The following is a 23,294-nucleotide window of genomic DNA, read 5'->3' on the forward strand; positions in this document are numbered from 1 at the left end:
GATTTCTGTCTTCATCAGCTTTGCTGCAGAAACAAATAACCCCACATCTTGGTGGCTTATACCCACATGACGTTAAGCGTAGACTTTGAGCTGCCCGTGCAGAGTCGTTCTGCTCCATAAGTTTTCATTCTAAGACCCAGACTGAAGGAGCAACCTCTGTCTGGACCTGCTGTCTGCATGGTACTGAGAGCCAGGGGCTGGCTGAAACTTGCGATGCCTCTTAGAGTTTCTCTTCAGGTGTGGCATGCTTATGACTGCCAAAGCCTGTCCCACAGCTAGGCTCAGAGTCGGTGAGGCACGGGGACAAATACCCTTCCCGTTGGAGGTACAGGCAGGTCTTACATCACTGAGCCTCCTCCAAGGATGCACATAGCAAATCGTGAACAATAATATATTCTACCACATCTTGATCACAAATAGTGACTTTCTTCCCTTCTGCATATGAGATTTACTTACCTCTTCCTCAAGGACGTCCTTCAATCATGTTAAAGTCTTGAACCACATTAGAATTTCTACATCATTTCTGTATGTAGATTTTCTTGATTCAGAGACCAGTTATCTTCTGCCTGCATCCTTCTACCACACAGCGATGAAAACAACTAGGATATCCGCAGTGAGCCTTCCTGTTGAGACGGGGGATGGAGGTGCACAGCGACCACCAGCCCCGCAGCAGTAAGAACACTGTTGGGTAAACGGGGGTGGGGGCACACAGCGATCGCTGGTCCCCGCAGCGGTAAGAACACTGTGGGTAGACGGAATGAGCGCTCCATTTCTGAGGGCTAGGGGTGTTCCTTGATCAGGCCTTGGGTTTGCCCGTGTGTAGCTCCTAGTCCATTGTTGCCCGAAGCTGTTGGCTGTGCCCTGGGCGAGCTGTTCCCTTTAGTACATCCTCCTTTGTATTTGAGTACAGTGTTGAGGGTGTACCCTTCTGGCCGGAGAATGTGGTAAGTGTTGAGCAGCTTTCCCAGCCTGCTTCTTGCCTCTAGAAATCTGGGGACCCAAAGATGATCTAGAAGGGAACGGACCCTTCACTCAGCCTGGAGGTGGTTCTGGAAGTTGTCTTTTGTCTTTTTATCTGTTTGATTTTAGTCAGATCCGTGTGCTAATTGCCAGAGGTTTGGTTCTATGAGACGTACGTTTTCTTCTAGACAGTAATAGAGCTATCTTGAGTTTATGAGGCTTCTGAGGGACCACATCCTTAGTCTCTTCCTGTGGGGAGTTCCCCTGCAAGCCGTTTTGTTCCAGTGAAAGGGTTTACTGGGTGAAAGGAAAGCATTTGTCTCCTTTACTCACAACTCACTGAATACCTTTGTACTCCCCAGTGCGTGTGTGGTTTTCTACACCAAGCAATTCTCCAGTTCTCTGTGGGCACTGACTGGTATCCTACCACGTAACTCAGTTCTGACACTACCCAGAATTAGCTCAGACCTTTAAGGCTGCCCCTCTCCCACTTCAGACACCAATCCCAAGTCCAGTCTTTTCACCAAGTTGTCTAATTTTTTACACTAACAGATTTATTTACCGCTGCGTTATACGGTTTGCCGTTTTTCCAATCTCCAGTAACAGTTTCCCTGCTGTCTGCCGCCTGGCTTCAGTGCCTGCACCACGCGTTGTTGTTACTTGGGTGGTGGTGGTGGAGAAGGCAGCACCGTGCTCCTGGTGCCGTTTCTGCAGTGTTCTGCTGTGCTGTGGTCGTTACCTCTGAATTTCAGCGGTTTCTCAAAATAGCAAAGCTTATATTTCCTACTGACTTTGCGTTGTGGACGGTGGGTCATCTCTGTGGAGAAGACCCGTGACTCCCCTCCGGGACCAGGCTGAAGGAGCAGCTCCCATCTGAAACACGGCAGCCCCCTGGCAGCACTGACGCCAGGAGGCTGGCGCACATTCGGGCTGCTGCTTCCAGATCTTCCTTAGATGTGATGTGCGTCGTGTCTGTCCACATTCTGTCGGCCAGAACACGGCATGGGCACTCCCCAAGTCAGTAACGCGAGGACGTCTGTCCTTTCCCTGCGAGCTCAGCGCAGCCACACGTCTGCGCCTGGGTAGGTCCTTGTGTATCGTCTTGCAAGGAGGTAGGGGATTGACTGGATGATCTCAAGAGGTAACACAGTCTGCTGCAGCTTCTCACACAGTTGTGGGCAAAGCACAGGAGTCAGAGTCTCTCCTCTTTAAAGTCTGGGATTGTGTGACCTTAGTACCTTGTATCAGTCAGAGTTCTCCAGAGAAGTAGAACTAACAGGAGACAGCTATAAATCCATCTCACAGACAGTTACGTGTCTAAGAGAGAGGCGTCTATTTAAGGAATTTAGTAATTACGGGGGCTGAAAAATCTCAAATGTGTAAGGCAGGCGGGCAGGCAGGCTAGGAACTCAGGCAGGATTTGTGTGTTACGGTCGTGAGGCAGGACTGCTTCTCTGGGGATTTTCGGGTTTGCTTGGATGAGGCCCACCCACACTATCAGTGACCTCCTTTACTTAAGGTCAGCTGATTGCAGGTGTTAATACACCTACAAATACCGTCACAGCAACATTCAGACTCATGTTTGACCAAACAGCTGGGCGCCACAGCCGAGCCAAGTTGTCACGTGCAGTTCACCATCACACGCGCCCAGCGCTATTTTACAGAGAGCAGGACATGAACGAAGAGTGCTTTCTAGTAGGTCTCGTGATGAGTCAGCACACACATCAGTCAGCCTGACCGCAGCTAACAAACCAGATGCACTTTGACTGAAGAGATTTGAGCATCTAAAACGGGCTGGCAAACTCTGGTCCACGGCCTGTTTTTATAAAGAAAGCTTTATTAGAACACAGCCCTGCTTATTTTGTATATTGTCTATGGCTGTTTTCATTCTACAGTGTCAGGGGTGCATAGTTACAGCAAAGACTGCCTGGCTTGCAAATCCTAAAATATTTACCCCCTGACAACCCTTTACAGAAAATTCTTGCCGACCCTTAAAGCATACGTAGAGAACGTGCTTGTTCTTGCTGTCGTGGTCCACTCCTCATTCAGTGTTTCCGTTCAAGTATGGACGTGTACTGTTTAAATACTACAGTAGCAATGCTTTTTGTTGAAAGCCACAAGATTCATAAAAATTAATCATTTATTTTTTTTTAATTGCATGGCAGCCATTCAGGTTTTCTTTTAGATCACATGCCGAGTTCAGTTTTTGTGGATAAACTATATATGGGGTGCTGTTAGTTCTTAAATGAATTCTTGTGTGTCCTTGGGAACAAAGAGAAAGTACTCTTTCTATAAAATTTTATCAGTTTTATATTGTTACATTGCAGAATTCATTGTGTATATCTATTTCCGTTCTTTAAAGATGGTAAAAAGGTGTATTTCTGTGCCCAGCGCATCCTTTTTTCAGATAATGGCTTAAAAAAATAAACTATTATTTTTCAATTTGACTTCTCTTGTATCTATAAAACTGAATTAGACTACAAGATGTATTTGTTTCCAAACCAAACAGTAGATCGCAGCGTGAGTTAGCAGAGAGGCTAGGCCCTGGATTCAGACGCATCTGGGTTTAACGTTGCTCAGCGCTGCTGCTGGCTCCAGGGGTCGGCCTGTGGGCTGGCTCTGCTGCGCGGCTGCTCCTTCCGTCTCGTCTGGGGCTGCTCCCGGGGCTGCTGCCGTCCCCTGGTGGGGCCTGTCGGGCTGGTGGCCTGGTGCTCTGGGTCTGGCTCGAGGAGGCTCACTTGTTTCCCGTGTGTCAGGAGACTTAGAGTCAGAGTTCTACAGGGTCACTTCTGCCACATCCTGTTTGCCAAAATAAGATTCGAGCCCAGCCCAGATGTAAGGGATGAGGAATCACGGCAAAGCCCCATTGCAAGGGTGGGCTTACGGGGGGAAGGAATTACTGGTGGTCGCACGACCCAGCACTGCAGACGGCCTCGTTTCTTTATGCCTCGTTTAGAAAGTAGAAATAACAGAATGACTTAGGGAGCTCTTCTTGTAGTTAACAGTTACGTGCATGGTGCACTTAGAAGTGTTAAATAATTTTGAAAATGAACCTGTATTTTAAATGCTGTATTTTTCGTTATGTACCTAAATATCATGAGAGTGTACATTCCTTCTCATTAGTAAGACTGTGCTGTTCTGAGACACCTGCATCAGACGCTGGAGAGAAGTTTGCTGACACTCACCAGCGCTGGTCCTCTGTTCACTGGGGTGTGTCGGTGGGTGGGAGGCGTAACGGACCCTTCTTGGTTTTTATCTTTGTATTTTAAAACTTTCACTCATCGTGTTTAGGCATTTAAAGAGCTCTAATTTGAATACATTTGTCTCTAGAATTTTCTAGGGAGGATGTTTATGTTTATTTCTCCTGAATAACCAGTTGCTTGGCATTTTAAAGGGGCTCCTAATCAGAATCCTCTTGTCCGCCCTGAGCACTCCCTTCTGTACGATGCACGCTCATAGCTGGCTGTGTTTAAGATCTATGCACATGTTTACTCTAGAGTTTAACGCTGCTTCTGGTGAGGGAGGGTGAAGTAAGTAGCATTATGAAGCAAACGATACTTACTCAGGCTGGAGAGGCAGTTTCCTGTCTGTATTTTAAATAAGCTCTTTTGGGCGCCTAGACAGTTCCAACAAGGGAGCAGGTGCCTGCAGTGGGAGGGGGTGCAGTCTGGGGTTTGTACGACGGACCAGAATCGAATCAGACCGGTGCTCGGGAAATCTTAGCAGAGCAGGCCTGAGTCTCCTTGACTCCAGTTGTTTAAAGTTTCTTCGGATTTCGTAGCACCTTCAGTCCTTAAGCTGTTGGATTTTTTGTTTAGATAATAATACAATAAATAGCACTAGTGATGGTTATTGTTCCTGTCATTTTGTCCTTGACGTTCTTAGGTAGACGGGTCCTCAGCAGGGTAAAGCCCGTTGTCGTCTCGCTCAGAAGCGTTGTCACTGGGATGTGATTTCCCCTCCCCTGTTGAGTCCTGACTGCACGGTGCTTTCGGATCCCACGGGGGCGGCTTGAGAGGACAGGAGAGGTGGCGGAGCCTGGTTTAATAAGGATAAGGACACATCCGAAGGGAACGGGGTCAGAGGTCTGGGAGGAGGACGCTGCATGTGCAGCTTGTGTTTTCCTGGTTTATTTAAACATTCTCTCCTCCCTTTTCCTATTGTGTAAGCTCTGATTTGCTGTTACATAAGAGACAGCAATAAACACCCTTTGGACTGAATGGAGTGGGGAGACACGTCTGTCAGCAGCCCGGTGACCCGGGGAGCCTGGTCGTCAGGGACGCGTGTGCCCGGCCAGCTCTGCCTCCTGCCGCCTCGCTGCTCCACCCCGCAGCACGTGTCCGGCTGCGGGGACGGGGTGGCCGCGGCCCCTGCGGGCCTGGGGCCCTTTGTCTCAGGTAGTTGGGGGATTTGCCCGTGTGTACATGTTGTTAAGTTTTTGTTTAGGACTTTTTCCCTCTTGGAGAAGACTGTATTTAGTTGCCCTGTGTTCTTTTTCTTGAAGAGCCTTGTCTTGAGGATGTGATTGTGAAATTCTGGTTTGGGGGCGCTGTTTTTCTTTTATGGTTGATTTTTCAGTGTGGTTCGTTGCAAAGTTTATTTAGGTTTCTGGGTCTGAGGTAGGGGAGGTAGATTATCCTATTTATTAAGATAATTGATTAATCTTATAAACATTTCAAGGCAAATTAAAATTTAGCTGGTAATCATTCAATATAAATGCTTGGAAGTGAAAAAAAAATAGTACTTTAGGACAAATTATTTTTTTAGACTTGATTCTAAAGTGGCCAAAAGATCCTTAAGAAAAAGAGTTGCCTTAGTCCCTGAATGAGTCCCTTTCAAAAAATTCTGATGACAAGACTGGAGAAGGCCCCGTTTCAGCTCTGGCGGTGCCGGCCCCTCCTGGGCCCTCCCCGCGTCCCGTGAGCCCTCTTACTCACTAGGCTTCAGCTAAGCTGGCCTTTCAGACTAGCCAGGCTCCTGCACTGCCAGCTCTCTTTCTGGAATGTGAGTTCTCCCAGGCTGGCTCTTCCTTTTCGCTCGGATTCCATCAGCAGCATCGCCTTCTCAGAGCTTTCTGGGTCGCCTGACCTAACAGTCTATCCCTGGCATGCCATGGCGTCTCCTTCCCCTCTCACCCCACAGTTTTTGTTTCCCTTAAGTTGTTTAACCCTATCTTTACCCTTTAGAGCATCAGATTCCGTTAGAAAAGAGACTTGGCTGTGTTTATGGCCTTCATGGTGGTGATGGTTTCACTGGTACCTGCTTATTCTCAAGCTCGTTGACTGTGCACATTAAATATGTCCTGCTTTTTACATGTCAATTATATTTTACTAAAGTGGTTTAAAAAAGAGACTTAGGCTCCCTTATGCACTTCTGTATCGCCAGTGCCAGGCATGGCATGTAGTAGGTGCTTCATTAAAGGTTGCATATGCAAATGTGGTAGTTTTTATCCTTTTTTTTTTTTGACTATAAAGGACACCTAAGTTTTTGATGTTTTAGTTTTTTAAAGATACTTGCACTTTTATATCAAAGATTTATTTTCAGGTGATTTGAGAAATGGAAATAGCTTTATTAGTAGAGAGCACTGGACAATAAGTCGTAACAATTGGATTCTCTAATCATTCTGCAACCAACTGCACTTGCCTTGTGCAAAACCCTACAATCTCTTGGTGACTCAGTTTCTGCATATGTAACATGAGAAGCACTGCTAATGTTTCCTGTGGTGAGGCTGAGAGGTGGCAGGGTCACACTGTCTGGGGGTTTGTCACGAGGGACTTTGCCTTTCTCCTACAGGAACAGAAGAAACTGAGGTGGGACAGAGTGTGTGAAGGGAGTGCTGTAGTGGTGGTGGTGCAGTTAGGTTTCCATCTGAAAGTCCCTCGGCTGCAGTGTAGGGAATGCAAGGGAAGGGTCTGGGACGAACGTGGCAGACCGTGCAGGAGATGAATGCGTGCGTCCTGGTGCGGGATGGCGCTGACTCGTAGGGCAGTGCTGATGGACGTGGAGATGCGTGGGTGGATTTGAGCCATAACAGGGAGATAAAGTCGCTGGGACTTGGTGATGGAGGACCAAGGAGTCAGGTGTCAAGACTCATTTCCCGGTTTCTGTCTTGTACAACTGGATGGGTCATGGCATCGTTTGCTGTGTTAGTGAAATTTGGAATAGGATCAGATTTCAGCTTTTAGTTTGAGGCATGGGGGTACTTTTCAGACACTGAAGAAGAATTGTCAGTAAGATATATGAATACATGGGCCTGGAGCTTAGAGAAGCCTGGGTTGCAGATGTGTATGTGAGTCATTTGCGGATAGATTTTAATTAATGCATCATGTGAGGCTGTGCAGTGCTTTGTAAACCACAGAGGGCCCAGGTTGTGTTTGATTTCCTGACTTGCGGTGCTGTCTGACACCTAGTGGCTTTTCTGCTTACCCTCCGGTGGACGGTTCAGTCGTTTCTTTCTACAACACTTTTCTGGTTTTCCCTCTTTTGAGCTACTTCTGTACCTTGCGTGTAATTATTGTGGTGTCGTAGCGGTGGATTGTGACTTGTGCGTGTTTACACACATCTCTGCCTTTTTCACATTGTGAGATCCGCTGAAGAAAGTGGATTTTATTCCTGTGCATTGCCTGAGGCAGGTCTCATGCGTGTCTGTCCCCTGTGGTGTGTCCAGCACTAACACGGGACGGAACACAGAGCAAATGATCATATGTATTTGAACGTTGAGTCAAGTATTTATATCCCTTTACACACAGGTGCTCAGTAAGTTTTTACTGAACAAATGCATTATCCCATCTTCTGGCAATTTTTCAGTATTTATTTTATAAACACATAAAAGACAAAACTCTTTTGCTGCTTCCCCTTGTATTGGGGGTTTTTGATCTTGAGACCCGGGGGCCCCATATTTATAGAGAGAGGATCAATGAACCCCCTGAAAATACATCTGAATTTTTCTGATTATGTGCTTATATGTAAATTTTAAAAGAGGACCCACTGCTTTCATCATATTCTTAGAGGTTGATGACACTGAAGTGGTGGAGGTCTGTGGCTTAGGTACTTCTGTTCAGCATGACTCCTCTTGGTTCTAAGCAGCTTTCTGTGAGAGTTTTATGATCAGCCTGTGTGTCTCTTTTGGATAATGTATCAAAAACTGCAGTTAGGCTAAAACTGATCACCAAATAATTTCAGCTGTGGTCTGTTGAGTCCACCTGTTAAATATGTAAGTACTTTATATGGATTTGCATATAGTTTAAAGTCTGCTTGTTTATTTGCACCTATAAAGTTCTTCTTAGGAGACCTTCTATCCTAATATTGAATAAACAAAGCAGCTCTTGGACTCATTTTTGTTTAATCTTGATTAGACCTTTTAACAGAAAGGAAATTAGAGGTCAATATACAGAATTTTTAATGATTTTTTTTTCATGGTGGGATTATAGGTCACCTCAATTTCCATGTATAAAATTAAATGTATTACAGATTTTCTACATTGAAGATACATTACTAAATTTTTTTTTTTTAAATTTCATATCATTTCTGAAGAAGTTAAGAATTTGCAGTTGATGCTAACATGAGGGAGTCACTGTCAGAATTTTTAAATGATTTCCTTTATGGTGCTTTAGAGTTTAAAGGTATCCTCCACTTAGGTCTACCTAGCGAAATAACTGCTTTGTGTTAGAATGTTATATTTATTCTCTAGAAACAGCTGTATTTTGACTTTCACCATAGATTTGTTGGCTTGCTGCATTATGAGTTTGATAAATACCTTCTTTTCAAGCCAAAGCAGCACCCAAGTATAGAAATATATTTATTATAATATGTGGCAAACATAAATGTCCCTCAAAAACTTAGTGCTTCTTTTTAGAATGCTTTCATTTGATGGCACAGGGCTCATCTGTCAGTACGTGGCTGTGGGCTCACTGAGATGGGCTAACGTGTTAATAGTGTCACTGTCATCCAGAGAGGACTGAGTGGAAAGGATGTGCTGCGTTTCCTGCCATATGAATGAATCAGTGGAAGGCCTTGGTAATAAGCATGTAATAAAGTTTAAAACCTTATGCATCAGCCAGACGCACCGGGCCGTGTATCAGAAGAGCATGAAACATGTAGAAGCTGAGAGAATAGTTCAGCGTGATGAGCCCTGATGAACCAGTGACTCAGTTTTAACAGTTACTAACCTGTGGCCAGTCTCGCTTCATCTGCACACTTACCCTCTTGATTTTGTTTTTAAAAAGATTGTTCATTAATACGAATCATGCTAATGATATTGTGAGACATTGCACTTCTTTTATTTTATAATTTTTATTTTTAATTGTGATAAAAAGAATTTCGCCATCTTAGCCACTTCTAGGTGTGCCTTTCGGCGTGTTGAGTACAGTCACCGTGCTGTGCAGATTATCACCAGGAGTTTTTCACCCTGCAGATGTGAAGTGCTGGATCCATTAAACAGCAGCCCATTTCCCTCCTCCGCAGCCCTTGGTAGCCATCATTTTGCATTTTGTTGCTATGAATTTGACTGCTTTAGATCCCTCATATCAGTGGAATCATACAGCATTTGTCTTTTGGGGACTGGGGTGTGTCTCACTTAACATAATGTCCACGGGATCATCCAGGTGTAGCATGTGACAGAATCTCCTTCCTCTTTCTGGGGGAGTCGTATTCCGCTGTGTGTATACACCGCAGCTTGCTTATCCATTCATCCGTCAGTGGACATTTGGGTTGCTTCCACCTCTTGGCTATTGTGAATAATGCTGCAGTGAACATGGGTGTGCAAATACCTCTTTGATACCCTGCTTTCATCTAAGTCAGATATATACCTGGAAGAGGGGTTGCTGGATTGTATGGTAGGCCCAGTTTTAATTTTTCGAGAAAACTCCATCCTGTTTTCCGTAGGGGTGCACCGTCTTTCATTCCCACCAGCAGTGCACAAGGGTTCCGCTTTCCCCTCATCCTTGTCGACACTTCGTATTTTCTGCTTTTGTTGATAGGAACCATCCTAGTGAATGTGAAGCGGTATCTCATTATGATTTTGATTTGCATTTCTCTAATGATTAATGGTGCTGGGCAGCTTTTTGTATGTTCATTGGTCATTTGTATATCATCTTTGGGGAAATGTCTTTTCAGTTCCTTTGCTCATTTTTAATTAGGTTATCTATTTCTTCCTAATTGAGTGACAGTTCTTTATATACTCTGCATATTAACCCTTTATCAGATACATAATTTGGAAACATTTTCTCTTTCTTTAGGTTAGCTTTTCACTCTGTTGTTTGTTTCCTTTGATCTTCAGAAGGTTTTAAGTTTGATACAGTCCCATTTGTCTATTTTTGCTTTTACTGCCTATGCTTTTGGTGTCATAAAGCTGAGAAATCATTGTTAGATCCAAAGTCACGAACCTTTTCCTCTGTGTTTTCTTTTAAGAGTTTCATAGTTGGACGTTAAATTTAGGTCTTTAATCATTTTGAATTAATTGTTGTCTCTGTTGTAAGGAAGGGGCCCGTCTTCATTCTTTTGCACTTGGATATCCAGCTTCCTCGGCACTATTTGTTGAGGAGACTGTCATTTCCCCACTGAGTGGCTGTAGCGCTTTTGTTGAAGATTACTAGGCCATCTATGTGAGAGTTTATTTCTGGGTGCTTTGTTGTGTTCCATTGAGCTGCATGTCTGTCTTTACGCCAGTGCCGTGCTGCTTTGATCGCTGTAGCTTCAGTGTTTTGAAATCAGGAGTGTGAGACTTCCAGGTTTGTTTCTCTTTTTCAAGATTATTTGGCTATTTGGGTTCCCTTGAAATTCAGTATGAATTTTAGGATGAATTTTTCTGTTTCTGCAAAAAATGCCTCTGGAATTTTGATAGAGATTGGGTTGAATCTGCAGATTGCTGTGAGTGTAGCATTGACATTTACCAATAGTAAGTCTTCCAATCTGTGGTTTCCATTTGTATGTGTCTTTGATTTCTTTCAGCAATGTTTTACAATTTTTGGTGTACGAGTCTCTTACTTTCTTGGTTAGGTTTATTCCTAACTATTGTATTATTTTTAATGCTATTGTAAGTGGAATTGTTTTCTTAATTTCGTTTCTGGATTGTTCATTTTTATGTGTATAGAAGCACAATTGATTATTGTGTGTTGATTTTTGTGTCCTGTAACTGTGCTAAACTAATTTATTAGCTCTAACAGGTTTTTTTTCTTGTGGAATTTTTAGAGTCTTTTACATATAAGATCATGTCATCTGCAAACAGATACCTTTACTTCTTCCTTTCCGTTTTGTATGCCTTTTATTTGTTTTCTTGTCTGATTGTTCTGGCTAAGACTCTGTGTTGAGTAGAAGTGATGAGAGTGGGCATCCTTGTCTTGCTCCTGATCTTAGAGGCAGAGTTTCACCATTGGATATGAGGTTAGCTATGTGCTTTTCGTGTATGACCATTATTATGTTGAGGTAATGCCTTCTGTTTCCAGTTTATTGAGTGTTTTTATCATAAAAGATTTTAAATCTTATCTAACTTTTTTTTACATCATTTGAAATGATCATGTGATTTTTGTCCTTAATTGTGTAGTGCAGTATATTGATCGATTTTCATCCTTGCATTCCAGTAATAAACCCTATTTGGTCATGGTGTATAATCTTGTTAAGGTGCTCTGGGATTCAGTCTGCCCATCTGATTGTTTTAAAGTGAACACCAGGCACAAGCAGGAAGCTAATCCACAGGGAAACATGTGATATAATGGCAGATACTGATACGCATTACGAAGAACAGCAGAACCTGGCAGCGAGGTAAAGAGTGGCAGGGATAGGACGGGGCTGGTGCTGTTGAGATACAGAGGTTTGAGAAGCCCTCTGGGGAAGTGATAGTTAAGAAGAACCAAATGGAGGTGAGGGAAGGCCTCACAGGGGACGGCAGAGGCGGGAATTTGCTTAGAGTTCTTGGGAAGTAACTGGGAAGGAGGGAGTGAGAGTGGGAACCAGAGACCAAGTCACAGAGGCTGGGGAGGCTCAGGATATCCGCGTACAGGAGGGCATGGAAGAGCCCGAGTTAGCAGACAGCTCCATATATGGCTTTTATTACTCACTGCAGATTTCCCCCTTTCTTTTTACTTCCTTTGCCTTTGCTGTCCTATTTCTAGAAAGAATGTGCTTGCTTTGTTAACCAAAGGGCAGGGCCTGAGTTCTATTCCACGCTTCCTCTGAGGAAGGGTTAAATGGAGTGGGCGGAGTTTCTGGGCCCAGCCAGGAGTCCATTGTGATATCTAATGTGATTTGGGGGGAAAAATCATTGTTTCTAAAAATAATACATTATGGTACATGGTCTCATATATTTTAAAGTTAGAATATGTGCCCAATATTTTAAATTTAAATAGTAGGAAGTGGGTTCCTTGATGGAATTCGTAGCAGAGTGTTTAACTGGCAGCAGGATGTACTGTATAGCAGTTGCCTCCATCCTGTAAACACTTGTGTTGGGAGGTCTTGCATCCCATGAAACAATTCTCCAGAATCTTTTTTTTTTTTCCTGAGGGAATGTGAATTACTCTCATGCTGCTGTGGGAGCTAGAAGGTAAAAAAACAGCCTGGAGCTTGCAGACATTTGTCACTGTCCTTGATAACGTAAGAGTGTTTGTTCAAGCACATTAAACATCATGGAGAATATGGAGAGGTTGTCAGCTTTGTCCCCAAATGGAGTTTTACTTACAGTCAGCCTCAGTGATTAATATGTATTTGTGTCCTTTAGTATTAAATCAATTTATTTGTTTTTGTTTAAATCCCTGAATTCAGGTAACTTGATTTTCCATTGATAAAATATTTGCTTGTCGTATCAGGCAGGGTGCTAAACTTGGAAATTAAGAGTACTGAGTTAAATTTAAAGTTTGCTGAGAAGTGTTCATCACGATGCAGTCTATTTAACGTCTTGGCAGTGCCTCTGGCTCTTCTCATTTAGCATGTGAGGAGACAGGCTGGCAGCAGTTGTAAACTGAAACCTTGTTGTATGCAGAGACTGACGGGGGTACAAGGAAAACAGAGAAAATTTGGAAGTGTTACTCTGTGTGTATGTTTCCTTAAATTAAGTGTGACACATTTGCTTAAAATAGAATTTTATATTCTCTTTATCAAGGTTATTATAATTTCATGATAGACGATCCTAGGACTGAAACTGGTTTTAAACATTGCTTTGTGAAATAACCACATTTGTCTGTTAATACTGTCGCGAGGTCAGGCGAGCTGCTTTGATCTAATGAGCATGTTTGACAGCACGTTGGAGCCACCTTTCCCTAGCCGGCCTGACGTTCATTACTCAGAGGAGAGGCACGCGTTCGCAGTGTATTCTTAGCTGCTCCTCCCCACCCGTCACTCAGCTGTCAGGCCCTATGGAATCCGAAATAGACCCGGCGGGGGGCGCGGCCCCGCGCTGCTGAGGGCGGCCGGGGGGCCGGGGGGCCGGGAGGCCGGCGGCGGGCGGCCGGCCGGGCGCAGACGCGGGGCTGCGTCGCGGGCTTGCGGGGCAGGGCGCGGGGAGCCGTTCGGGCTTCCGGCGGGGTCCCCGAGGAGGGACGGCTCTGAGAGGCGGCTAGCTTGTAGAGTAACGGATAGGAGGAGCTCCGGCCCTGGTTCGGGGCTGCTCGCACTCCGGCCGCGCAGCGAGGAGGGTCAGTTGCGAGCGTTATGCGGGCGCAGAAGGGTCCCGAAGACGAAGGAAACCCGGTTGGCGCCGAGAGCCAAGAGTAGGCCGGCATGGGGCCGGGGGCGCGGGCAGCGCCGCCCCGGGGGCGCGCTGTGTGAGCCCCGGGCCCGAGCCCGAAGCCGCCTGCTGTCCGCGCCCAGAGGCCAAGCCCTGCCCATGATGAGCTGCTGGTTGTCGTGCGCTCCTCGGAACAGAGTAGGTGCCCTGCGGCCGCGGCGCGGGGGTCTCGCCGGCTCTGAGCTGTGTGCCTTTAGGGTGACTGCCGCTCTGCTGATGCTGGTGTCTTTGCCGTGTCCCGGCCTCTCTGCTTTACACGATTAGCGCATTGGGGTTAGTGTTGGAAAACAAAAGTTCTTGTTTCTTCTTCTGGGTTTAAAACGCACATAATAGAATCTTAGTAATTGAGCAGTGTTTCTGTTAACTGACAGTGGACCAAAATGGAAAACGGTGCTTGGTGGAGTAGAACTGAAAATCACAGGACAATATGAGACTTTAATCTCACTTAATTATCTTTTGAAGAGCCTAACTTTGGGGTTTTACAATTGTTTTAGTGTTTTAAATAGCTCCTTTCTCCACCAGTGAGTTTACTTGGAAGTAGAGCTGAGATTGTTCTGACTACAAGGGTAAACCAATCAATTTAGAGCAAATATTTGTGTGCTAAACATGACTTAATCCCTTAGGCATTTGAAAACACAAAGCCTAGTCTCCCAGCACTCCCTGGCTTAGAGACAGTGAACTAATTGTTCTGCTTTAAAGCTGAAGAAAGAGGATGCCTCAAATGCGTTTTAGACTTAGAGCCAATAAGCTGGGCTAGTCACTACTCATAGTTGGTAGTTTAAACTTTTAAAGTTAGGAGGAAGTGGGTTCATTTCCAAATTTGAGTAGAGACAACAATCCTGAAGACAGGGTAGGTACTTGAACCAGATTCCATTGAAATGTGACACTCAGGGGTGGGTTAAAATTTTAATGCATTTATCTTTTTCCATATTCAGTTTTCATGTTTTTCGCTTCAGGTATTTAATGAATACATTATTTATTTAGGTAGAAAATTGTCTGCTCTTTCTTTTTTTTGGCTTGCAGGAGATAGTAAATATAAAATAATCACACTGACCAAACGTTTAGACTAACAAACATTGACCCAGGTGATTCGTCTCTCCTGCTGGAGATTTGTTACAGTATTTGTGGACGTAGGAATTGCTTTGTAAGTTAAGTGAAAAATACGTACATCTTTTTAGTTCTAGAAATAATACTGTTCTCATCGCAGAATTCAGCAATAAATTTACTGTGTGGTGTTTTAAAAGGCTAAAACCTTATGTTGTTTAAATAATGGATATTTTAGTTCTGGCTTCTACATTTCTACTTACTAAGAGAAGGTTGAATTTACTGGCTTCAGGGTGTCTTGAATATTTTTTCTCCAATCAAAGCTAAAGAGAACCTTGATACAATTAGAATATATATCACTTGATACACCCTCCTATTTTAAAAAATTGCTTTGAATATAAGGAAGAAAGAAAATGAAAGTCACCTGTAATCCTATAGTTTTCGGATTTTGAAGTAGTTAATACTTCAGTCTTTTTGTTTGTTTGTTTTCTTCAGTAGGAGTTTCTTGTTATTTTAAACCATAAGCATAATGGATTGCTTTTTCTGTTGAGCGTATGTGTATGTAATTTGCCTCTGTAGTTATATTTCCAACAGTACCTTTTAAACAAGTGGTAGAGGTTCTTAAAACGTATACAGAATTCCTTTGCATCTAAAGGTCTTGGGAGATAGATAACCAGAGCCAGACCTGAAAACGTGAGTTAGGGAACAGGAGAACAGCACACTGATTGCAGAGGTCATGATCGGGCCGCTCAAGTCATTTAATGTCCCTTGAGCCTTGACTTTCCTCATCTGTTAAATGGGGATGATCATTCTAGTTTATTAGGGTTGTTTGAGTAATTTATGCCTGACACAGGGTAGGTGTTCAACACTTACTAATTTCCATTCTTTGCTCTGAAGGCAAAGAAAACAGGGGAGAACGTGAGAAACATCCTTTTTCTCTAAAGTGTAATTTAAATTACTTCTTACGTATCATGTGTTTTGGAAAGATTCTTTTTGTGAAGTTAGCACAGCAGGAGGAAGGAATTTGGGATGTTGCTGGAGCCTGAGTGATGAGTTATGCAGTGCAGCTTTCCCTTCCGTCTCCCTTTTCCTTCTTTAGAAAGTCTTACTAATACAGTGTGCATAGTATGCCATGCTTACTTGTTTTCCTTTTTGTAGCAGGCGGCAGATTGGAACAAGTATGATGACCGATTGATGAAAGCAGCAGAAAGAGGAGATGTAGAAAAGGTGTCCTCAATCCTGGCTAAAAAGGGCGTCAGTCCGGGCAAACTAGACGTGGAAGGCAGGTCTGCGTAAGTATTACTGCTGGTAGTTCCCTGCAGGGAGTTTGGGTCGACCCTTGGGGTACAAGTGAACTTTGTGAATTGTGGTTGTCAACGTTCAATTTAAAAAGTCTTTATCAAAACCCACACGATAAAATCTTTCAAACATGGCCTTCAGACATTTTGGACTATTAATTGTTCTCAGTCTGAAAGATTTCCAAGTGCGAGAGAGACTATTGAAATACTACCCAGGGGCCTAGCTGTTTGGGCCCGTGGCGATCTGTCCACGGTTATCTGGTGCATTTAATCTGGCACACTTTTCGTTTATCAGCTGTTTTACGCTCCTTTCACGTTTGGTCCTCCCAGTGGCTGTTTAACGGAAGCAGGGGAAAGTTCACAGAGGTGCAACAACGTGGTGCTGCCCCATTAAAAGCCACGGAGCTGGAATGTGAACCCAAGCTTTCCGTCTTGGAAGAGTTCTGTAAATTACACTGCCTTTTCCTCTTGACCCCCAGTCCACTTTTAGAATTGGGTAATTAATTTCAGTGAGAACATCTGAGGCATTAGGGAGGCAGAATGACCAGTGTGGCTGGGGAGACATGGGTGGGGACCCTGCCCTCTGGCCACTGTGTTCCTGGGGAGGACGCCTGGCCTGTCCGTGTTCTTGTGAACCGGGTGTCCTTCCTCCCACGCCTCCCCAGTCTTCGTTTTCCTTCCTGTTGAGGATGGGGAGCCGCTGGGTTAGAGGGTGCATCTAGATGCTGTTACGGCTCTCTGCGAGCACAGCAGGGAAAGCCTTACCTGGGAAGCCTTCCCAAGTCAGGGGAGAGAAGTCTCATTTCCTAAAATTCCTCAGTTTTACACTTATGTGAATTTTTTTTTTTTAGAATATTATAACTGGAAACTGGATACTAAATATAGAAATGAATGTTAGGAAGTGAACAGTTAACATTCGATGCAGGTCACTGCCTTCGAACGCTTAGATGTTTAAGGGCAGCGAAAGCAGCCCGGCGTGACCTGAAGCCCTGGTGTCCACGAGAGCGGTAAAGCTGGCGGCGCCCCGGTTCTTAGCACTCTTTCAGGTCTGTCAGGCGGGCGGTTTGACAGCCCCAGGGACGTTGGCTGTTTTGAGTCTTGCTTCTATTTTTACTAAATTTCAAGCTGTTTGTAGGACTTATAGTAGAAGTAGTGAAACGTAACTGTTTTTCTTATTTCTTTTTCCCTAAACACCAAGATATTAAAAGGTGAAGGATCTTCTCTGGGATGAGAATCTTCAGTGAAACCTTATTTCTTCAGTTCTGGCCATCGTGCTTTGTGTGTTTTGAATGAACGTTTGCTTGAGTTTTTGTTGAGATTTTTCTGATCTAAGATTCAGTTTTGAGTGAGATTGTGTTAATGGTCAGAGTTAGGAAAATCTGGTGTAATCTGAGGAACTGTGAACTGCCTGAGCAGCGTGAGCCTTTGAGGTTCTCTCTGGAGGACGCAGAGTTCCTTGTGGGAGTCGTAGGGACGTTTTCCTTTTGTTACTTGAGTTACTTATGTTACTCACACAAGCTGTATTTCTTCACTAAAGCATTTTATATTTAGTCAAATATAGGACATATCACAAGTATGTTCTCTGTAATTATAAAAATAGTTTTATTTTGAATGACTTTTTTTAGTTTTTAATTTTGAAATGTAAGACAGAAGTAACCCGTGCTTCTTGAACCCTTACCTAGCTTCAAAAACGAAGTGTTTGAGGCCCGGCCGTGGTCCCTGCAAGGACCCGTTTTCTTCCTGCTGGCCTCTCCTGGGGTGTGGCCCTTTGCCGCTGCAAAGTGGGGCAGAGTCGCTGCCTCTTGGAGAGCCAGGGGCCCACTGCCTGCCTGCCCCTCCCCTCGGGCGCAGGAGCACCGTCAGCCTCGTCACTGCCTTCTCTAGGGTCGTAGCTCACTGACACCTTTCTGTTTGTTTAGCTTTCATGTTGTGGCCTCAAAGGGAAATCTCGAGTGTCTGAATGCCATCCTCATTCATGGAGTTGACATCACAACCAGCGACACCGCAGGTATGCTCGCCTCCGCATCAGCACAGAGCAGAGGGGGCAGGCGTGGTCCCCGGCTGGTGCTCTTAATCAGACCTGATTGGTGAGGGGGAGTCCTTTGTGAGCACCATTGTAGGGGAGACGGCAAGCACAGGGTTGCAGGAGAAAAGACGCCTGAACCGGTGGGCAGTGGGGCCCTGAAGTCCAGGCTGGTCTCCACGGTGTTTCCAAACCCGAGAAGCTCAGATGTTGGAGAACCTTCAGGGGCCATTTGCACCCTACACTCTTCAGTGTATGCGTCCTCGCTGTCACGAGGTCACTCAGCCTTTGCTTGGACGTGTTTTGTGATGGGGAGCTCACTGCCTCGTACCAACAACAGTATCCCCCACAGTGACCCGAACGAGAACCACTGCCCCTTGTGGAACACGCGTGTCGCTGCTCTGCCGAGCGCTGTACCCGTCCTGACTCACTGCATCCTCCCGCCCAGCCATGAGGCTGCTGGGCGCTGAGCTGCTCAGTACCTTGCCCGGGTCCTTCGGTGCCCGAGTCGCAGTCAGTCAGTGTGCCCGGGGGAGACCTGTTCTGTGACTGGCTAGCAGTACTGATAAAAAACGACTTCTGACACAGTTTGAGTCTGTCTCTGACGACCAGACCTTCTGCTTAGGCTTAGTCATCCCCACCCCTGCCTTCTAATGTCTTGCAGCACAAGCTTGCACCTCACAAGGCCGACTTTTCAGTATTTGAAGACAGCCTTTGCGCTTCTTCCGGGAACGCGCCAGTTTCCTGTCCCTCTGGGTGGTCCTCAGTTCTCTGGGGCTCTCGGCAGCTCATCTCTCTGCATTTCTCCTTTCTTCATCAGTCAAGTGTGGGAGCTGAGCTAGAGCAGAGGATTTCCTTAACGACTTTAATGGTTTATTCTGTGACTTCACGTATGGACAAATAAATACATTACTGGTTAATCAGCATTGTGTTTAGAAGTGGAAGGGCAGGAGAGGGAGGCAGATGACAAAAGAGTTAGTGAGGGAAATCTTTACCTAAAGGTGTGTCAGATTCTTGACTGAAGACCAGACTCAATTTATCTGCCACCTTTGAATGAACAAAAAGCTGTTTATTACATATATATATATATGTGTGTGTGTGTGTGTTTTCCATTGATGTAGAATAATATTTATTTTTAGAAATTTTGGACTAACCATGCCCTTTCGGAACTCATAAGACTTATTTATTGTGCTGATTCCAGTTCAAACAAGTGTCTTCCTCATTTTTGTCTGTTTTCTTCTGCGCTGGACAGCCTTGCCTAGTGGCCAATCTGAGTGACTGTTGACCCCCCTCCTTTAGTGCATCTGAAGCTCAGACGCTTCCCCAGCTCAGCAGGCATCACTTCGTACCCTGCGCTCCCACACACCTGCTTCACATCTTGTCTTTTGTTTTGCTGTTTAGTCATATTTTTATTTGATTTGTTTAATTATGTTAGTTGTTTGAGTCCCTTTCCTAAGGACAAGGACCATGTCTCATTCGCTGTTACATTGTCTGTTATAATCCAGATGTGAGTATCTGATAAAAATTTGATTAACAAATCTTTACATATTTTATCTTAACTTCTTTCCTTGCTAGCAATACCAAAGTGAATTGAAAACAGCCAAATTTCAAACTAATGCAGTTTTGAGATATTCGTGACCCAGGTCTTGCCAAGTATGCACCTTCGGTGTAATTCACGGGGACATGCTTTAGATGTGACGTTTCCATGATTTCATGCTGCTCTGTCTCAGATGGCTGGGTTTGGTGTGTCCTTAGCCCTCGCCTGACATTTTTCTGTGACCAAGTTTCTGCGGCACTTTGGTGAACACCAGGGACTGTCACCACTGTGTCCCCACCACCCACTCAGTGGTCCCTCTCACTTCCACGTTAGTGCCCGTCATTCTAGTCACTTTTCACGATGTGAAGTGTTTCTAGGACGTTTGCCCATGAGCGGCAGCAGAGTGAAATTTGAAATCATTACGTCTGACTTGTTTGTGATTAGAGGACGTTCAGGGAGGGCTGAGCATGCTGTGTCTGTATCTGTTCGAAGGTCTGGAGTCACTGCTTTTTGTTCTAGAGCCTGTTTGCTGCACAGAAGTGATTAGCCTCAGGAAAACTGATTCACATATCTAAACACATGTAAAACCGAATGAGGGTTGAAAGTCAATTTATTTCTTCATCCAGGATGAACAGAACATCAGTTACTTCTTTTCTAGCAGAAGGGTCTAATTGTGGAGTCCAATTACATTTTAAGAAGTTTATGAAGTTAGAGGGAAATTGAGAGCATTAAAGACTAGAAGCTGGAATAGTCTGGAGAAACCCTAATATTTTTCACCACCCAGGGGACGTGTATGCATGCAGAAGTGCGATTAGGAGCCATAGCGTTTGGAGCAGAACGTTCTGTGCACGTCACCTTTGTCGCTGTTCAGAGTTAACCTTTTGGATTATCTGGTAACCTGTTCTCTGCCGTCCTCGGCATTTCCTTTAAATTTGCACATTTTATTTAGTACACGTATTTGAACAAGTCGTCTGGTTTTCAGAGACAGAATCTCTTAGTAAACTTTGAATTTTAGTTGAAGCATAAAAATCACTTGGAGAATACCCTTTCTTTGACTCACCCCTCTGACCTTTCTCCGTCTTAGTAGCCACACTGCCTATTTGGAAATGTTATGTGAAATCTAGCTGTCTTTCTCTCCCTCCCACCCCCATTCCTTTCTTTTCTTTCTCTTCCCCTCCCTCCTTTCATATGCTGGTGTTTAATTACTTATTCTGTCTCAGACACTGTTCCAGGTGTTGGAGACTCAGTGGTAAATAAGAGAATTCTTGCTCTTTTGTGAGCTTGTACGTTTAATTTTTCTTTCCACCCTCATTGTTTTGGTGTGTGTATTATCTCCAATAAAAATCTGAAACTAGGTGAACTATCTTAGAAACTTAGAGCATGCCTACAAATGAAGTGTTCTGTCAACTCATTTTGGAAAAATGAGTCGTACTTTCGTGGGAAGTTCAGTTGTGAAGAAAACGCCCCTCATCCCACGGTGAAAATGGTTTCTTTTACAGGGAGGAACGCTCTCCACCTGGCTGCAAAGTACGGGCACGCGTTGTGTCTGCAGAAACTTCTGCAGGTAACGAAAGTGGTTAATACCGCAGCTTTGTTATTTTGACTGAAAATAAGAGATGTGTTTTCAATGTGTTTTTGGAACTGGAGATGAACGACAATAGTAGACTCGCTTTGATTGTCAGCTTAGATGATACTTTTTCCATCACTTCTGAAAGAATGTGAACAATAAAGAGCAAAAACTCTGAGGGAAGTGAATTGCATAACTCAGTGTATTAAAAATAAACAGCAAGCACTTGACCTTCCTGTTGACCCTGGCTGGAGATTGGAACTTTCTGCTGTCTGGTGTATGACTTGAGATGAAGTGATGCAGCATAGGATCTGTATATTTCTATATAAACATCAGTAATTTAGGGTACATAATCCCAGCATTAGTCAAACTTGTAATCAGGCAAACAGAATTCTATGAGCTAGTGGGCTAAATTAAGTTTTCCAGAACTGCAGAGGACTGCAGTGTGTGTGTGTGTGTGTGTGTGTGTGTGTGCGCGCGTGCGCATCCATCTGGGGAGAAGGGCAAAACTAACTTTCCTGTCCCTTCCAAACACTTTGTTTCTGTTGATGTGCCTTCTGTCTGCCACAGTCGAGTTCTTTCCTAATACTAAGAAAGTGGTAGAAGCTGCCATCTGCTGTATTATTAAGTCCCTATTACTACTTGGCCCTTTAATCTTAAATGTTTTCCAGTAACTATGTCTGAACAGACCTAACAGATACCATACAATTACATTGTATTCTCAAATATTTACAGAAGCAAATTAAAATGTTCTTCTAAAAGTCAGCCTGGAAATAATGTTGTTTATGTAACTATTTGGATTAGAATCTTGGGAGTCATTCTTCTCTTAAATTGAAAAATACAAATAAAAGTGAATTAAAAACCTAAAAAAAAGTTTTCAGTTAAAGGACCTGTCACACACTTCATTGAGCATGTTTGCCACCGAGTTTCACAATAGAGCTCGTTTGTTTTTTTCTGATGCAATTGTTCAAACTTGAACTCTTGCTGGAAAAAAAAAAAACCCAAACAATAACATAGTTCCTCTACCCCGCACTATTGTAGTGTGCCATGTGTCTTCCTGTTTGGTGGAATACTGTTAAATTTACAGGATAGCGTTGTTATGTTTGTTGCGTGTCAAAATATTCATGACTTGTCTAGTAGTCTTTAGTGTCTTTGATAAATGGAATATTTTAAGATTAAATAATAGCTGTTCATTAGAGTCTCAGTATTTAATTTGAAAATGAACCTTTCCTACATCACTAAATTCCCACGTTTTAACAGTACAATTGCCCCACCGAACGCGTTGACCTGCAAGGAAGAACCGCACTTCATGACGCAGGTGAGCCAAGGGTTCACTTGGGCATAGACGAGCCTCTGTTAAAATGGCTAGGCATTTAAATTATGTCAGAGTTTTAACATGCATAGATTTGTATAATTCATGGAGAGACAAAATGTTTTGAACTCTTTGTTTACTCAGATTTGAAATTTGTTAGATTGTACAGCTTAGAAAGATTCATTCAGCCATTATTTCAGGCCAGTTTGCTAGATACTGAAAATCCAGAGGTGCGAAAGCCGTGATCCTGCTCTCAGGGAGCTGTGAGTGCCATGTGTTTGGGAACTGCTGGGAGAGACGGGAAGGAGAAAGACTTTTCCTTGAAAACTGTATTGACCTCTTTAACACGTCTGAGCCTCGTTTTCCCAGATGCAGGATGGAGTTAACGCTGTGGCGGGGGTGGTGGTAACTAATCACGGACAGCTCCTGGCGTGTAGTGGCTTCTTAACTCAAGGTGGCAAGGCTTTTTTGATCTAGAGGCATCAGTGCGGAATTGCATATCACTGTGGTGTGCTCTGTTTTAAAAGAGATTTGTACTAGTATTTTTGTGGACTTTATTAATCATACTGTCCATCAGAATGTATCTGCATTATTCTTTAGGTGTCTCAAAGAAAACGCTTAGAAAAAAATTAGATAGTTAAGGATTTTTGCAACATAAGATAGTCTGGCCCCTGGCCAGACTCTTCTAAGGCTCAAATTCCTAGTTAACTAGAAATTCAAAGAAAAGGAAAAAACATTACCCTTTCCTTTCCTGTATGTAGACTATCTGTCGTAGTGTTAGAGGGGTCTCTGTTAGAAATGTGTTGCACTTCACATTTCCTTCAGACTTTTATTCCTT

At 44.0% G+C, this 23,294-nt stretch overlaps 1 protein-coding gene across 9 annotated transcripts in view; it reads left to right on the forward strand.

The window, feature by feature from the left end:
- The window catches only part of UACA (uveal autoantigen with coiled-coil domains and ankyrin repeats), a 69,891-nt gene that overhangs the window by 20,936 nt on the left and 25,661 nt on the right, over positions 1-23,294 (forward strand). For 2 of the 9 annotated variants that reach the window (XM_010955325.3, XM_045516916.2), the window contains exons 1-5: positions 13,369-13,813; positions 15,878-16,011; positions 17,937-18,025; positions 21,077-21,141; positions 22,405-22,462. In XM_010955325.3, the coding sequence (XP_010953627.1) occupies positions 13,775-13,813; positions 15,878-16,011; positions 17,937-18,025; positions 21,077-21,141; positions 22,405-22,462 (385 nt within the window). In that variant the 5' untranslated portion in view covers positions 13,369-13,774. Of the gene's footprint in view, positions 1-13,368; positions 13,814-13,932; positions 13,949-14,394; positions 14,526-15,877; positions 16,012-17,936; positions 18,026-20,361; positions 20,471-21,076; positions 21,142-22,404; positions 22,463-23,294 lie in introns of those variants that run through there. The other 7 variants (XM_074354117.1, XM_074354120.1, XM_074354119.1 and 4 more) reach the window with 6 other exon arrangements.

The sequence above is a fragment of the Camelus bactrianus genome, chromosome 27 (assembly GCF_048773025.1).
Source record: "Camelus bactrianus isolate YW-2024 breed Bactrian camel chromosome 27, ASM4877302v1, whole genome shotgun sequence".
NCBI classification, from domain to species: domain Eukaryota; kingdom Metazoa; phylum Chordata; class Mammalia; order Artiodactyla; family Camelidae; genus Camelus; species Camelus bactrianus.